The sequence below is a fragment of the Glycine max genome, chromosome 13 (assembly GCF_000004515.6).
Source record: "Glycine max cultivar Williams 82 chromosome 13, Glycine_max_v4.0, whole genome shotgun sequence".
Classification (NCBI taxonomy): Eukaryota; Viridiplantae; Streptophyta; class Magnoliopsida; order Fabales; family Fabaceae; genus Glycine; species Glycine max.
Window position 1 is genome coordinate 38,102,015 of NC_038249.2, and position 17,529 is coordinate 38,119,543.

Consider the following 17,529-nt stretch of genomic DNA (forward strand, 5'->3'; position numbering starts at 1 on the left):
TGGAATTTGCATTAGGTGCAAGAAATCATGTCTCATCATTTTCAACAATTCTATCTAGAGGACACATGAGGCAAAATGGTATTACCATGGCCCTAAGTAATAGACAGAAAATCTTTCATTTATTTCACAAAAGAAAAGTAGCCGCCATTGAATCTCTATTTGCTTACAAACCTTGTTTTTGTTTTACAATTATACTATAAAAACAACAAGAAAAGGTAATAAAAGGTACGAATGCCTAACAATTAAGGAATCATATTGTGTGATTTTAACAATTCATTTTGAAAAATGTTATTCATGGAACAATTTTTTTTATAATTAACAATTTTTATATATATATTTTTTTTTATCATCTCTATCAATGACATTACATAATTTAGTATATATTTATCTTTCTTATGTATAAAAAAATTAAAGCCTTTAATAAACTTTTAATTTTTTTCTGAGTTGATTATATGAGTTTTTAACCACCAGAAAATCATACTTTATATTAAAAAATTAAATTTTGATAGTCAAAAGTTATCATAAATTATAAATATCTTTTGTACAATTTTTTTTTATGAATCTCTTGCTTTCTATTTGGGTCCACACTATGCATAATAACTTAAATAACATTTTGTAGACTTTATGGACTAAAAAGAGTAACTTATTTGAAGGACTAAAAAATGAATCAAATTTAAAAAACTAAAAATATATTTAAACATTATATTAATGGGCACAAGTGCATTGCAAGTATACAAACACTGGTTACACTTTTTTTTATAAAAAAAAAAAAAAAACACTGGTTACACTTAAAAATATAATTAGCTGCAGCTGATTTGTTATTTGTGTATTAAAAAACAATAAGCTCTTTTGTATTAGTAAATTTAATTTAAAGTTATTATACTAATTTTTAATTTATTTATTAAAAAAACTCATTTACTTCTCTCTCATGTCTCACATCCATTAATTGTTCAGATCGACGGTAATTCTTCTCTCTTTTTAGTCTTTACCATTTACAGTATTCCTCCTCCCTCTCAAAAGTTTTCTTCTTCACTTATATTGTTAGCCAACTAAAAGACATCTTAGATATAATTTTAAAGTAATTATATAAAAATTAGAAGTCTTATTATATGTAGTAATCTATAATTAAATAGCAGAAAAAAATATTATCAAAACGTACTAATTAAATTCTTAATTTAATTTGAATATATTATATAAAACAAAACTAATTTAATTAGATGGATTGAGTATATATTGACCCACATGAATACCGACAACCCCATTGAAACGTAAGGAAGGAAAGTATTGGTGTTGTTTTTGAAGTCAAGAAAGGGAAGCCCATTAAGCTAGGCTTTAAGATCAAAAGTCCTGTCTTGTCCAATTCAAGAAATTAGTTGAGGTTGTCATTCGCATGTTGTTGGCTCATTACACATGGCAGCTTACAAGAGATATCAAGGACAAGAACTAAGAAAAAATAACTTTGCAATTTCTTCATTTACCGGCAAATTCTGTGGATTCAATTGGCCATGCAAGCCATGCTTCTGAAGGAAAACTTGCTTACACCATGGCTACCTAGTTTGCTCAGTTAAATTCCAAAGCTCATCAGCATCATTATAGCTAGGCACATTTGGTTCCACACAGATTCTAATTTATTGAACAATGCAAAGGTTACCAAAATTGGAACATATACATAGGAAATTAGTCAAATTGCCCATGCACATAACATTAATGTGATATATTTAGTTTAAGAAAAAAAGTGAAAAGAAAGAAAAGAAGAAGAGTAAACAATGAGATGCACTACTCTACGTACACCTTAAGTAAAATTTGAAGGAAAGAGATCATTAAAACATTACTATTTAAGTAAAAGTACACAAGTATTCAAGTAACTTTTACCTTAATTTTAATTTAAACATTTTAAAGAAATCGTTACTTATTTTTATTAATTTTATAAACAAATCTAAATATATATATATATATATATATATATATATGAGTAATATTAATTATTTCAACACACATAATTTTATATCTATCAAATTTTTATTATTTAGTTGCAAAAAGTCTCACAAATAAAATTTTCAAACCTATATGTTGAGTTGACGATTTTATAATTTATTTTCTTCATTTTATCTACCGTTTATGATTATAATATATAAATTATGAAAAAACTGTTTATATTAATTTTTTTAAAAAAATTCTTAATGTCTTTATTTTTCAGTTTATTTAATATTTTATATCTCATTTTATTATTTCTTTCTATTTTTTACAGGAATTAATATTTTTAACTTGTGTATTGCACACGATGGATACTTTTTTACATAACTAAAAATTCATAATAAATAAATAACTTAAAATAAAAATGAAATTATAATTAAAATTATAATAAATAAATTATTTCTAATATATAAATTATATTTTAGATTTGTAATGAATCATTTAAATGTGATATAAAATTATTTTTGAAATGAAGATTTGTAATGAATCATTTAAATGTGATATAAAATTATTTTTGAAATGAAGTACATAGGCATTTAAGAAAATAAAGTGTATAAATAAAGATAAAAATATTAATTTTTGGTGTCATGATATTGATATGAATGATATCTATTAATTTTATTTATTACTAATTAACTTTTGTCAGAAAAAATATAATATTTTGAGATGGTTGACAGAATTTTTTTTTTGTTAGTCATGCAGATAGTATATGAAATACATTTCCTAGCAGAGAGAGAATGTTGAAAATACTTAATCAAATAAAGGGATGAAAATGAATAACATCCTCATTCCTCATCGCTATCCATTCTTCAAATTCAGAATTCTAATTTGTAATTAAATGGTAGATATGATTGAAGACGTAATAATTAATGTTAGGATTTCTTTACCGTTAACGAGTTAATGCTAGAATTTTAAAATGACACGCAAATAAAAATTAAATTTGCTACAAAAATGAGAAATAAAAAACATGGAGGTACTGTAATATACTAGGAGACGTGAAAGATAACACCATATCAACTTCGAAGTTGATGTATTAACTGACAAATGGCAATAACTGATGATAAGTATGGATTGCCTCTAATAATAAAAAATTACATCAAGAAAATGAAAATCTAATTTACGATGATAATATCTCTGCATCTATTCTCGTCTTGCCTCTCTCTCACATCCAGATTGTATTCATAGATTTGTATGCTTAGCTTGTTTTTGAAGGCGAAATTAAGTAAAATGTAACATTGAACAATTGATGTATGACAGTACTTAGTTACACAAGGGTATAAATGCATGTAAATCAAAATCGAATAAGCTAACTATCTAATTGATGGATCAATAAATTAATCTTCAATCACATGAAACACAATTAAAATGTTTTTCTTTTGTATAATAAATAAAGTAACAAGAGCATGGTCTAGCATTCTAAGATTCAATATCTATCCTCTTAAACCTTTAAAGGCACTCTTGTTGACAGCTGCAGCAGCCAACACTGACCATTTTGTGGCTAATTTTGCACTCCAAAACAGAGGAGTTCTTAAACCTTGTTGACCATGTGAATCACAAATTCGAGAAGCACACTTGGTTATGATTTCAAATACTTTATTTGCACGTAATCCTATGGCAAAGTCCATATATTAGTGTTTTATCAACAACTGCAGTCTGCAGGTATCGCTCTTGGTAGAACAAGCAATACTTTCGAAGCATTCATGAAGCCCTTTTGGGTCCCATTATTACGCTTTACCTAAACAGGTAATAAGATAAGACTTCATTAGACATCTTATACAAATTCCTTCATTGAATAAGTGGGGTATTAACCCTTTGGACTTAAATATAATGTTAAGTTTTGTTCAATCATCTGAAGTGTCTTGTCTATTTGCTTTATTAAAGAGCTAGTAGAAATTGATTGAGAAAAATAAAATTTAAATGCAGCTATTAATGAATTTTTTGTACTGTTTGTTAACTTTGTTCTGGACCCATCCTTAGAAAATTTGGCTCAATTATATAATGATCTAAACCCATCCTCTGGACCTAAAAACACACTATCAAGACCTTTGTAAGACTGATACACTTCTTATGTAGACCCAAAGCATGGGAATCATGGCCAATATTATATCAAGGACACATTAAATTATTCCAAGAGTTACTCTCAATTCTAGTCTTTTATTTTCTTTTATCTTATTATCAAAAATGAATTTATCATTAAAACCCTTAGAATAGAAGAAAATTGAATGTGAAGATAAAAAAAATAATTTAAAATTAGTATTGAAATAACTTAATCCCTCCTCCATTTTATCAGATGTAACAATTATGTCAGAATTTGTCCAAAAAGACATTTTCCACACCACCTCCACCTGAGCAAACACTACAATAACAAATCAAAATATAGTATAAGTAGATCACAGGGTCTAAGAAACTCCTATAACCTTTTTCATCCATTTGTATCCCACGTATGCTATCTAGAGTGTCAAAGTCATTGTAGCCATTGATATTTGGTTGGCGCGCTTGTTGAAGGATAATTGGTTTGAATATTCCATCTCAGAGAATTGATATTGAACAAATTAGAATTAAAATTTTATCTCAATAATTTTGAGATGAAACTCTAATTCTGATGGGAGAATAACACTATAAATACCTAAATAGCTGAATCTATATTTAAAAAAAAAAAAAAAAAAAAAAAAAAAAAAAACTAGCAGAAACTGAAGCTTGCTAACATTTTGGAGAAAACTGAAATTGAAATGTCAGTTCCTCAATACGAAGTCAAGCTAGAAATGGCCTAAGCAGAAAACATAAAGAAAAACAGCAAACACTAGTAAAAGAATGAATGGTACAAGAGTTTCATGTAGGTTCATCTCAAGACAAGGTTTTTCAATTTGGTTTCCATGGTGATTCTTTCGTCTCTTCTAACATATCAAGAAATTATTACTGCAACTTGAACTTTTAGAAATTTAGAATCTCTTTTTAAATTTCTTCACACTACAACAATTTAAGAAAAAAAATATTAAAACCATTGTATTAAGCGCAAGTTATCTTGTAGTACCATGAAAGAAAGGTTCAAGGGACCATTACCAACGACAACTTTAGGAGATCTTAGAAGAATGACTTGCATCTGAACAAATACCAAGTCTAGAGTTTTAAGTAGGGACCCATTTTATCAATTTTCTTAAAGAGTTTTTGGAAAGAAAAAAAAATCCCCTCTGAAATACTACGTAATTGTTATCAAGCAAAACATCTACTTTATTTTTTAAAGTTAAATAAATTAACTTAAAATCGTTAACTATAAATGTAATTGAAATGTTTGTTTAAATTAATATCAAAAATCAACTTATGTTGAAATATGTGCTACAGCCTACAGTACAAAGAATTAATTTTAGTGTGACCAAACAAAATACTATTAAGAACCACCAAATAATAGATTCGTTGGAAGCAACATAGTACATTACAAAATAAGGGTTGCAACTTAATAATTAAAATTTTGATTAGTTCCTCTTTATTTTAAAATATGCTAGAATTAATTTAATAATTTTGATTTTAAACCTTGAATAGTATCAGAAATTCAGAATGTGTAGTAAATTAATCTTAATTATATATTATGCATTAAAATATGTTTGATTATAGATAATAAACAACTAGACACATAGTTCCCGACATTATACCAAAAAATTAACAATTTTTTTTAAAAAAAAATTAACAAATAAATTAACAGCATTGCATTAATAACATTTTTTAAAAAAATATATATTTTTTAACAAGTATTATTAAAACACATCAACTACTTTAAGTTGAAATTATCATTAATTACATCATATTTTATATTTTATATTTTATATTTTTGTGTGACCCAGTCAATTGTTATCTTATCAAGTATGAAGTTTTTTTTTTTTTTGATAGGAATATCGATCTTCTTATCTCTAAGGATATACCCACTAAATATTGAAGGCTAATTTAGAGGTATAATGTTCTTATTGTTATTGAGTGAAATGAAATTTATGAAAACGATATATAATGCTGCGCTTTATAAAGTATTCTTCAATTTACTAGATATATAAAATCTAGAGGGACACTGATTGAGATTTTTATCTTAGCATCTTTCCTTTCACTTTTTTTTCAGAACAGTAAAAAAATAAAAACTTAGCCTTTATTTTATTGTAAAAGCAAAGCTATAGTTGGATATTTTAACTTTAAATATTTAATAATAATAATAATAATAATACAGGATGGTTGGCAAAATCAATTTAATTAATAGAATAAAAAAAGGGGAAGATACAAAGTGATTCTATTATTTACACATTAAAAATTAATTATTGATATACATCTGTCTGTTATTTACAATGTCAACAGACAAAGAAACCCATTGTAGTATCCACAATTTTGCAGCAGTCAAGCTACTCCTCAAGCTTTCTCCACCTCTCCAACCATATTAATATTAACAGTGTTAATTAAGCCTCCAGTGCCAAATGAAAGAATATTTCCACGCCTGAATTTAAAGGGGGAGAGGAGCAAGGCAAATACAATTATAATTAACTATAGACCAATGACAAATGTATATGCATTAATGAATATTAATAAGTTAAATATATCAAACAGTTCCACATATATGATTGATGAACAATTCTTGTACAAGCACAATGCCTATGTCTCTATACACAACAACTAAAAAAAAAGTGATAACATCAATTTTTAATGTATCCTAGGTTTTTTTGTGGTTGCCCCTCGAAGCATTATTATGCTAATACAAGAATTACAAATGATTGATTCTGATGAAAAAAATTAGACCAACATACTTTAAACAATTTTTAAATCGGATGCAAATAAAATTACCTCCAATCAAATTCATCTCCATTTTCTTCAAAATGATTCTTCATTTTCAGGCTTTCCGTCACTATTTACATACATGAGATGAGCCCCGGTGTTTAAGTGCTCCATTCTATTATTTACAATCTCATGCTGAGTATTTTGTCTAAAGGTGTCATTGTTATTTACAAAGTTCACGGTTTCGGATGGCACCACATGATTATCCCACTCAGTTCCTTCAATCCCACTTCTAAATTCAGAAACAGCATCACCAGCATTAGTCACACACTCAGGGGATTCCAAAATAGTCCTGGGTGAAATCCTGCCATTTCCGGCCACCTGACTAGAACTGTAATGTAACAGTTGTTCATTTGTCTTGCCATCCATAGCAGGAATCCTGTAACACAATAATAGCTTTTCAATAGTTAAGCAAGCTATCTCAAAGAAAACAAGGGGAAAATTCAAGAATATAATAAAGCACGAAAAAAGCCTAAGAAAAATTTTCATGTCCAATACCAAGTCTCAACCTATATATACACACTCTAAAATTGAATTAAGTTGTCATCAAACCTTGTTTGTTGTACTTTTGGAGTCTGAATATAGTCGAAAATTGGAACCAAGTCCTTTGATCTAGCTTCGATCATGCAAGTTGGAATCCTTTCAATCTCAAATTCACCTCCTGAAGCAGCTGCTTCTTCATCCATTATGGTAGATTCTTGCAACATTGAATGAAAATATATCTGGTTGGCAAAACAATTGTGCATGTAAATATCAAACAATAGGGCATAACATACTAGACTAAAAGCTTAGTTTTTCTGACTTTATAATAATAATGACAATATACCTCTGGCTTTGCCCACAACGGAGTCTGAGCTTGATGCATTTGCAGTTCAGCTTCTGAAATATACAAATGATGCTCCTCCTCAAGACAGGGATTCACTTTCATGACTCCATTCTTGATTTTTGGGCTAATGGTGTCTATCTTCTCCCTCACTTCCTCTGGATATATTTTATTAACGTCTGAAATTCCATTCTCACCATATATGTCTACATTATCTTCTCGCTCTCTCCGAATATGACATATATTCCATTTATGGATAGCCTCAACAACTAATCTTGTATCAGCCTGTGGAATGGATTCATAAGCAGGGGACAATCCAGAAACAACAGCTGAATCTTGACCAGTTATTGTCCTCAGAGCATATTGTACCATGGAACCAGTGGGTGAAAAGACCAACAGTTGATACTTTGCCTTGGAAAAGTTGCCTTCATTGCCTTTATAGTTACAGAAAGATGAAGCAATAGCCCCAGAAAGGGCATTTTTCCTACCAGTTGCAGCTGCAGCAGCACCACTTACGGTGCCTCTCCAGCCATTAGCTCCATTCCTAATTCTGCTTACAACAGAAAGTGTGATCGGAGGGCCAGTAGCAAACAGGCTCTGCTGTTTAGGCATTTGCATGGCCGAACTATGAGACTGACAAACTGCATGATTAGTTGTAGTGCCTAATCCACTATTTTTTGCTGTAAAACTATCATCAAAGGGCTGAATATTTACATGTCCTCCTTGAGGATTTATGGCAAATAGATGGCTAGTTCCCCTTGAAGAACTAATCATAATCCACTTGCTGTCATCACTGAAACTGATATCTTGTATAACCTGAAAAGTTCAATACAGATTTATGGAGGTCCATGTTGCTTGTAGATATATATTGTGAAAAATGGCAATGACTGATGTATTAAACCAAAGAACAAGTTGTAATGAATATGCACTTACCGCATTAGTAAAGCCACGTTGCAACCTGTACAAATGAACATAAGAACGACCAACAACAGAAGCTGACAAAGTCCCACTTGCAGGCATTATCTTGAAAACATTTATATTATGACCCTGAATGGAAGCTGTCACTAAAATGGTGCCACTAGGATCAAAGCACAATGCTGAAATAGGACTCTTGTGGGCAAGGAATTGGGCAATAACATCTTTCGAGACAATATCTTTAACAATAACCTGAAAGAAAACAAAAAACAAAGTTATCCTACGTAAACACAAAGAAATGCAACAATGGCAACAATAATGATACTCATAACCTGAGATAAAACAAAATGAAAGACTCGCAAGTAATTGCAAATACTTATGTATAAAAGACATTACTCTAATAGAAACAATATTTGAACGTGCAATGCAGAAAGAAAGTGGATACAATTTAATTAACAGTATGATACTAAATACCATCTCAACCAACCAAGTAAAGTACAACCTAAGATACACTAATTATCATATCTAATTGAGCCAAAAAATAAAATATTCAAGTGCAATATATAATATTATATAAGTTAGCACAAAATCAAGAACAGCATGTCACCATTCCAATGTTATCTGCATCTGTTGAATGGCCATTAACGGTTCCATTGCCCTTAGAGCCAGAATTTACAGATTGTAATGAACCATTGCTATCAGAGCAATATCTGGAAAGTTTCTTATACCCCATGTCTCCAAGGGTCACAATCCCAGAAGCAAGATGCTTGCTGGACTCTTTCGCATAATGTGCAATCAATCTCCCATTAGAAGAAAAACCAGGAAACCTTGCGGAAGGTGTCAACTGTTGTGGACACACATGTCCTGAGTTGGAGATTGCAATTGGACTTCCACTATATGCAAGCCATCTTGGTCCCACCGCAAGTGGTCCATATCCTATGCCTCCAGAACCAGGGCAACTCATTACTATAGGATTGGTAAGTAAAGTATATTCCCTTTCTAATGTTGTAGCATCAAAACAGTGTATCTGCAAAAGAATGACTCCGTTAAACATTCCAAGAAAGCACATACTAAAAGTGGTTTGTATAGATATTAGAAAGTATACCTGAGTGGATTGAGAAACTGCCACGACTCGAGAACTGCACCTCACAGAATAAATAACTGATCTAAACTTCAGTACATGAACATATGATTGGGATTTCATAGAATAAAACCGAACGGTAGTTGGCAGATAGTTTCCATTTATTTGGTCATGGGAGTTTGAAGTGCTCCCATTGTAAGGGATGGTTGACCCACCCTGAACATTGTTACCTCCAGCAAAGAACCCATCAGTACAAACTACCAACAGATGGCGGCTGTTTGCATACTTGTCTTGTGATCTCTTTGATGCAATTGGATTAGGGACCATTTGCATAAAAGAAACAGGACCATCATGTCGGGAAATCAGGTCTCGGACATTATTTGATTCATCGACATGCCAAACCTGGAATCCAGATCGATAGCCTAGAAGAAGTACTTGCTGAATAACTTCACCCTCACCCTCTAACTTGTCAAACCCAGCCCAGATAACCTATATAAATTTAAAATTGAAACGAATAATCAGTTCTGAATAAAATTTTAAAAATGTAAATAGAATAAAGCATTAATTATTCAGTAAGAAAAGAAAAACAAATCTCAGATGTCAAACAACAAATCAAATCCAGCTTTGTGAAGAAAATTCTATGCTAAGAACTTGATGTCTATGAAAGCAATGGACATCAATTCACTAGACACTCATACAAAAGCTCAAACTTTTAAACTGAACAGTCCCCTTACAACAAATAATGCACCTTAATGGGAAAATTCATCAAACAACCTGATTTGAAGGAATAATTAATAAGCACAGTGAATTTGATTGCAGAAACCTATAATTTATAAGTTCACACATCCACCTCAAAAAAGGGGATTTTTGTCATATACAGAAGTCTATTAATACCATCATCATGAGAGATAGATATAAAAGCACTCCAGCATTCCAAATGGTTGTGACATTCAACTTTTAGTTTCATATCAAATTAAATGTATCAATCAAAATCATGCATGTGACTCTCTTTATCCCCTATTGCTCACATGAATTTCTAACCCTTCAACAATGTTTGCCACTAAAATAAAGAAAAATGATTATTTCCATAACAGACTTCCTATACCTCTTTGACTACCTAACAATCATATGGTTTATTTAACTACCAAGAAACAGACAGAAGTGTAGAGCACAGTTCAAACAAAAAAAGTTAATGACAATAAATAGGGATATCCATGATTCAATGATAAGGTACAATTTGATGACCAAGAAAATATTTTAAACCTTGTAGAACCATATACTTGAGTAACCATACAAGATCTAGTTCCAACAAATACGTTAGAAGTTCAACATTCCTACCAATAAAATGATACATTACAAATAGCTCAGAAGACCAAAAATAAAAATATAAAATAACTTTTTGACCAATGTTTTAATCTATAACATTATGCCATGTGATATGCCTCTGCTCATATCCAACAAGAGTCATTATTATCACCTGCATATGCATTAAACTACTTTTTTAAATACAGCCTGCGCCATACCATACAGTTATTTGCCGCAAACTTTACCCACAATATCAGGCGTTCAAACACAAATTGAAAAGGGGCACCTAATGACCACTACCAATTTAAGGGTTACACGCCTGTGTTTATGGGTATAAAGCCTGCAATTAAATTTTAGCATTTTCAAAACATTCCATTCTACAAAGCATCCTTGCAAAATAAACAAGATAAGCATGCTCAAGAACCTCAAAAACTGGCTGCAGCTAACTTCACCAGGCAAGCACACTCACTCAGTAGGCTAACATGGCGAAGCAATGACATTCTTATCGCCAAATCACACATAATATCAAGGTTTTCAAAAATGGGTTCAATATCACAATTTCGGCCACAACCATCAAGGTTTTGGGGTGTCCATGACTGCAATTGAAGGCACATCAGCCACATTTCTATGCAATTCCCCACAATACCAAGGAACGCAACAAAACCACAATTTAAAACTTCGCATAATGTACTATGCCTAAATTACTGAGTATGAACTAACAGCAACAATACTAGATTGGACGCATAAAAACTAAAATAAATCCTCTTAATTAAAAGAAACCACAACCGTTCAGCAGGATACATAATCAAGATTTTGTCTCAATCACTAACTTAGGAATTAAATAAAAAAGTATGCTTAAACCAAAAACAAAACCCTATAAATAATTATACTTAAACCAAAAATAAACAAACATCCTATAAATGCAATCAACCACCTTCAAAATTTAAATCAATACAAACCACAAGTTCACCATGATGACTAAACAAGCAACAATTTCTAAATCACCAATAAATAAATAAAAAACTGACACATACCTGATCATGGTCAGGGTCATCATCCCTCTCCACAATCGATGATGCAACCGATGCAGCAGAACGTGCAACAGTAGAAGCACCAGAGGAAACAACTCTGAGGTAGCTAGAGAGAGCACGGAAAGAACTTGGAATGAAACCATTGGTTCTGCCACCACCATTACCCTGATGAAGAAGCTGTTGCTTCTGTGCATCATTCCTCATCCCCATCACCAAACACACCAAAATAGCACTTATCCACAACACAATAATGATCAATGATTCCTCGAATTCACCATCAATCATAACCTCTCAACTTCCCTCCTTTTTCAATCCACCACCACCACTTCTTCACCCTCGTCCACCATCCACAACCACAACCTCACACAAAAAACAAACCTTCAAATTTTCAATCACAACAACCACAAATAAAAAAAAAAATCCTTTTTTTCTGGGTTTTGTTCCAAAACACCACAAAGGACAAAGAAGACAAAAAGAAAGTGGGTTTTGTTCTCCAAACCACGATCAATTGCTTTTTGTTTTCATTATTCTCTATTAACAAATGAAATAATAAAGGATTCAACTAATTACACAAATTTCAAAAAACAAAAAAAAAAAAGGAAACTTTACGGTTATGAAATGTATGACATGATTGAGGATAGATGATTGATAAAGAGGGGTGGTTCCGAAAACCGCCGAATAAACGGGAAAGAGATCTGAGGAGAGAGAAAACCGAAACCTAGAGAGAGAAAGGATTGGAATTGGTGACTGGATAACGAAGGAAGGAAGGAAGCAGCAAAACGAGATGGGGGAAAATAAAAAGAAGAAAAAGAAAAAAAAAAGTCTCGGTTCACGTCTCTTATGTTTCTCTCTCTAAAAGGTTTTTAAAGTATTAATTTTTTCAAAGGTGTTTCTTCTTTTCGGGTGTGTTGGAATTTCAAAGTTGTTTGTTGCTTCGAAGCAGTTCAGCCAAAAGCTAACCTGGTTTCTCCTCCAATATATCTCTGACTAACTACAGGTTTTGTTTTGTCCAGAGTATCAAACGCTGTCAAAAACAGTTTTTCTTCTTTCTTTTCACCTCTCAGAAGAAACATTGCTATGGGGGTACCACTTTTTATCTTGCTAATTAATAAATTATAAAATTAAAATGATTGATGAATTAAATTAGGAGAGTGGCTGTCCCAGTTCCATTATGCTTTTTACACTTTCCAAGTTAGCAACTTCATTTATGGGAAGAACAATGAATGATAGGACTTAGGAGCACCTAAATATACGTCACTTCACCCATACTATTTTCTGTTTTTCATAAGTCATACTGTTCCTTGAGAGTAATCCTTGACCATTTTTAATCAAGGTTTTTTAGGGGTTTCTTAAGTACACTTTCCATTTTTATTAGAATAAATCTATATCAAGATTTTTTTAAAATAAGATTTATATTTTTTTGAAAGAAATTATTTTTTAATAGTAAAAAATAATATTTATCTAACATATAATAATATCATAATTAAATCAATAAGTAAAAATATAAAAATATGAGTTTGTTAAAATTATCTAAATTTTTTTATCATTGAAATAAACTTCTGTATGAATATCTTACAATGACATGATATCTCAAAATTACAAAAAATAACTTAAATTTTTTTTCCATTAAAAACACTCTTAAATACATTTAATTTTCATACATTGTGAAATTATTCTTAAGTTCCTTAAGTAAAGTCAAGTATTTATTAAATTACAGCAAAAAAACATATTTCTATTAATTAATTAGAAATTACTAAATTTTAAAATCATTAATATAAAAAAATTATAATATTATTATATATAATAAAAATTAATCTCTAATTTAATGAATTAAAAGATATATATAATTTTTATTTAATCAATAATAAAAAATAAGACCCTTAAAAATATCAAAGATCTAACTATTATAAATATTACAAATTATTAAACGGTCAACTATACTATTATGTCATAATTAACTGTCTGATCAAAATTTACTAAAAAAGTATAAATACGAAAAAGTTTAAGAATAACAATATAATAAACCCTGTAAAAAAGACGTTACCTTTCATCTAATCAAGTACAGTGAATTTTGCTTTTAAAAAAAGGTACAGTGAATTTATTAATCATACCGTTACAGGGCAAATTCATTGAATTTATTAATTAAATAAAATTTAGACATTTATTAATTGAATTTGGAGAGAGAACTTGATGATTATTATTAACAAGAAAAATAAAAGGGGGAATCTTATTTATTTGAAGAAAAAAGTATCAATATTTTAGCTTTTATTTTGAATTTTTTGTTACCTAAATTAATAAAATTGATACTTTTATTGTTCATTTAAAAAAATAAATATTTTCTCAACAATAATTATTTTTTAAAATTATCTAAAATAATAAAAATAAATAGTTTCTTAAAAATAATTGGAACCAAGCATGCACTACTACTTTATACTTGTCGTTTATGTAGTATATCTTTTAACCAAGCAGTATTTTTTTATTTTATTTTTCCGCTTCTCTATAAGCTCCTACTTTAATTATGAGCACTTTTACTTTATTACTACTTAGCACTATTTCAAAACAACAAACAAATACGCACGATGATTAAATTCAAATTCTAATAATAATAATAATAATAATAGAACAATAGATGTTAGTACTGTGGAAACCTTAAAGAGATATAATTTTTGTTAAGTATTTCTTCTGCCATTTAATATATTTATAATTACAGATAAAAAATATATAAAAAATCTTTTTGTTATACAATCTACTGTACCTTTGTAAACGTGCATGGTACCACTTGTACATGAAATTCATTTTTCTTAGAGAAAAAAAAAATAGTAGTAGATATTTAACCTTCTGATACGTTTTCTCGAAAAGTAAATAGTAATAAATGCAATAGTTGAAATTAGTCAAACATGGGCGGTTTAATCATTGTATGAAACACGTGAGGTAGGACAAGGAATTAAATACTATGGGTTAGGTTTGAGATTTTTTCCATATCTATATTATCTCTCTTCAAATAATTTTCAATTTATATTACTTTTTTAATTTAATTTTTGAAATACACTTTTTTTAGTTAAGAAGTCGAGCGGATCAATCCGACTTGATTTTTTTAAATGTTATTTTATTAATTTTAATTTTTGTATATTATTTTGATTTTTAGAATGATAATATTTGTTGTGTAACAATTAACTGATCGAATATTTAGCAAATACACATATACGGAGAAGATGCAATTGTGACATCTTGAGATTGAATGACTGGTTTAATTTCGTGCCAAAAAAATATATTGTACAATGCGAGGGGAAACATATGATTATATGTTGATAAATTTCATGTTCAAAGATACAAGATATCATTTTTTGTTATTAGAGGTCAACAAAATTAGTCAATAATTAATTTTGGCTCGCAATATTTTGAACTCGTCTCGTGGACAATAAATAACTGTCAACAGGAATCAAATACTCACATTATTAATAGATTTGACAGATATAATTATACATTTATTTGAACATAATCATACATGTTCTCACCTAATGGATGTTGATCCCATAAACTATATACTTTATCGAACATATTGCAAGTTTACAATAATTTTTTGTTTACTGTCACACAAGTTAATGTAGTAAAAAGATCAATGGGATCGTTTAAAGAGAAAGATGAAGTAGAAGTAAGAAGGGTTGTTGAATTTCACATCACATTCACACTAAAATAGATGAAATTGAATTGAATATTAGAAAAAAAAAATATGAAATTTGTCAAAGACAAGTGTCCCAACATATGTTTTTCCTTAGGCAAATATTATTGTTCATATCTTTTATTTATGATGTATTCTTATATAAATAAATTATTAAACCAAAAATATCATCATTTTTAAAAAATTAAATAATATAAGCAAAAAAATAAATTAAATTTAATAAAATAACATTAAAAAAAACTAGATGAAAAGTCGGATTGGGTCCAACTCGATTTTTTAACCAAAAAAAGTGTATTTCAAAAGATAAATTGAGAAATAATGTAAATTGAAAATTATTTAGAAAGAAGTAGTGTAGAAGAAGAAGAAAAAAAACTTCTGTTTAACTATGAATGCATCGTTGATATTCAAAACAATAAATAATAATAATAATAATAATATTCAATTATTATGCTACTATCTTAAATCAAAATTGCACTTTTTCCAACTACCTCAGTCCCCGTCTTACGCTCTTTTCTTCCTTTTAAGGATTGAAATAGATCAATCATGAACAAATAAAGTGAGAAAGGAAATTAGAGATACCCAAAATGGGACAGAAAAATCTTTCATGTGTTGTTATCAGCTTGTTTTTTCTATTATGTGAAATCTATGATAATAACGTCATAACAAAAAAAGTTATCTCAACATATTTTTATCTTTAACCTTTTTTTTAAATATTATTATTTATGTATTTTTATTTAAATTATTAAACTAAAAATATTATTATTTTTAAAATTAAATAATAAAACATTTTTTTAATAATATAACATTTTAAAACAAAATCATCTGGGTAGTCGTATTGGTCCAACCCAATTTTTTTAACTTAAAAAAAGTGTATTTCAAGAAATAAATTGAGAAATAGTGTAAATTGTGAATTATTTGAAAAGAGGTAGTGTAGATCGAAAAAAAAAAACCTCTATTTAACTGTGCAATGCATCGTTAATTTTCAAAACAATAAATAATAATATTCAATTATGCTACTATCATAAATCAAAATTGCACCTTTTCCAACTACCTCAGTCCCCGCCTTACGCTCTTTTCTTCCTTTTAAGGATTGAAATAGATCAACCATGAACAAATAAACTGAGAAAGGAAATTAGAGATACCCAAAATGGCGCAGAAAAATCTTCCATGTGTTGTTATCAGCATGCTTTTTCTATTCATGTTTATTATCTGAATTTAGTTGTTTTCTTAATACACAATGTTTTCTCTATGGAATTAAACATCCAAAGTAATATTTCCCACTTCCACAAGAAAAGAAAGGAGGGGAACCAAAAAATTTAGGCCACCCAATTAGGGGAATGGCCCATCACGTTCAAATTATTGGCCATTGTTATTAGTATCATACTGTTGTGATCCGTTTCACAGCTCATAATATGTGATGCAATTGCAAAGCTCCAAACAAAAACTGACCTCTTAAAATATCCAATTCTATTGTTTTCAACTCACATGTAAATGTGTAGCTATACTTCCATCAATTGCCAATTTTAGATGAACAAACACATACGCAAAAGAAGGATTTTTTTTAAAAAAAAAATAAATATCATCGTATAGATCACTTCAGATGGCAGTTTTCTGTGGTCTTTAGTTTGAGTGTTTATTTTTATTTTCTGAAAGAAAAAATATTTTTTTATTTTTTAAGATTTAGAAAATATGTATAGAGAATAAATTATTTTAAAGTGTTACTATATTTTCATTTCTTCAAAAAAAGATTAAAAACTTTGATTTGTTGTTTTTAGTTTTAGATATGTTTTTTTAAAATATTTTCAAAGAAAATATTTTCAAAATTCTAAGCAAATGTAATTTCACTTTTATTTTTGTTTTCTTTGAAAATGAAAATACTAAATACTCAAATTAAGCATCACCCTAGTATTTGGTTGAA

At 29.2% G+C, this 17,529-nt stretch overlaps 1 protein-coding gene across 3 annotated transcripts; it reads right to left on the reverse strand.

Moving 5' to 3' along the window:
* Positions 1–6,229: 6,229 nt before the first annotated feature.
* LOC100784596 (autophagy-related protein 18f) lies at positions 6,230–13,003 on the reverse strand. Of its 3 annotated transcripts, XM_014765940.2 has the most exons (8): positions 11,936–13,000; positions 9,621–10,085; positions 9,123–9,542; positions 8,534–8,767; positions 7,604–8,416; positions 7,330–7,499; positions 6,787–7,156; positions 6,230–6,442 (listed from the first exon to the last, which is right to left on the reverse strand). In XM_014765940.2, the coding sequence occupies exons 1-7, from the start codon at positions 12,215–12,217 to the stop codon at positions 6,814–6,816; spliced, it is 2,727 nt and encodes a 908-aa protein (XP_014621426.1). In that variant the 5' UTR covers positions 12,218–13,000; the 3' UTR covers positions 6,230–6,442; positions 6,787–6,813. The 3 variants fall into 3 exon arrangements, with proteins under 3 accessions (XP_014621426.1, XP_040864359.1, XP_040864358.1); XM_041008425.1 differs by having other exon boundaries at positions 6,787–7,081; positions 9,123–10,085; positions 11,936–13,003; XM_041008424.1 differs by having other exon boundaries at positions 9,123–10,085; positions 11,936–13,001.
* Between the last annotated feature and the right edge of the window lie 4,526 nt (positions 13,004–17,529).

Bases quoted from the DNA above. Each gene is read 5' to 3' on its own strand.
- LOC100784596 (XM_041008424.1), bottom strand. From the start codon at position 12,217: ATGATTGATGGTGAATTCGAGGAATCATTGATCATTATTGTGTTGTGG. The intron at 10,086-11,935 runs GTATGTGTCAGT...AAATTTATATAG, and splicing joins ATGACCCTGACCATGATCAG to GTTATCTGGGCTGGGTTTGA. The intron at 8,768-9,122 runs GTGACATGCTGT...GTTTTCTTTCAG, and splicing joins ATGCAGATAACATTGGAATG to GTTATTGTTAAAGATATTGT.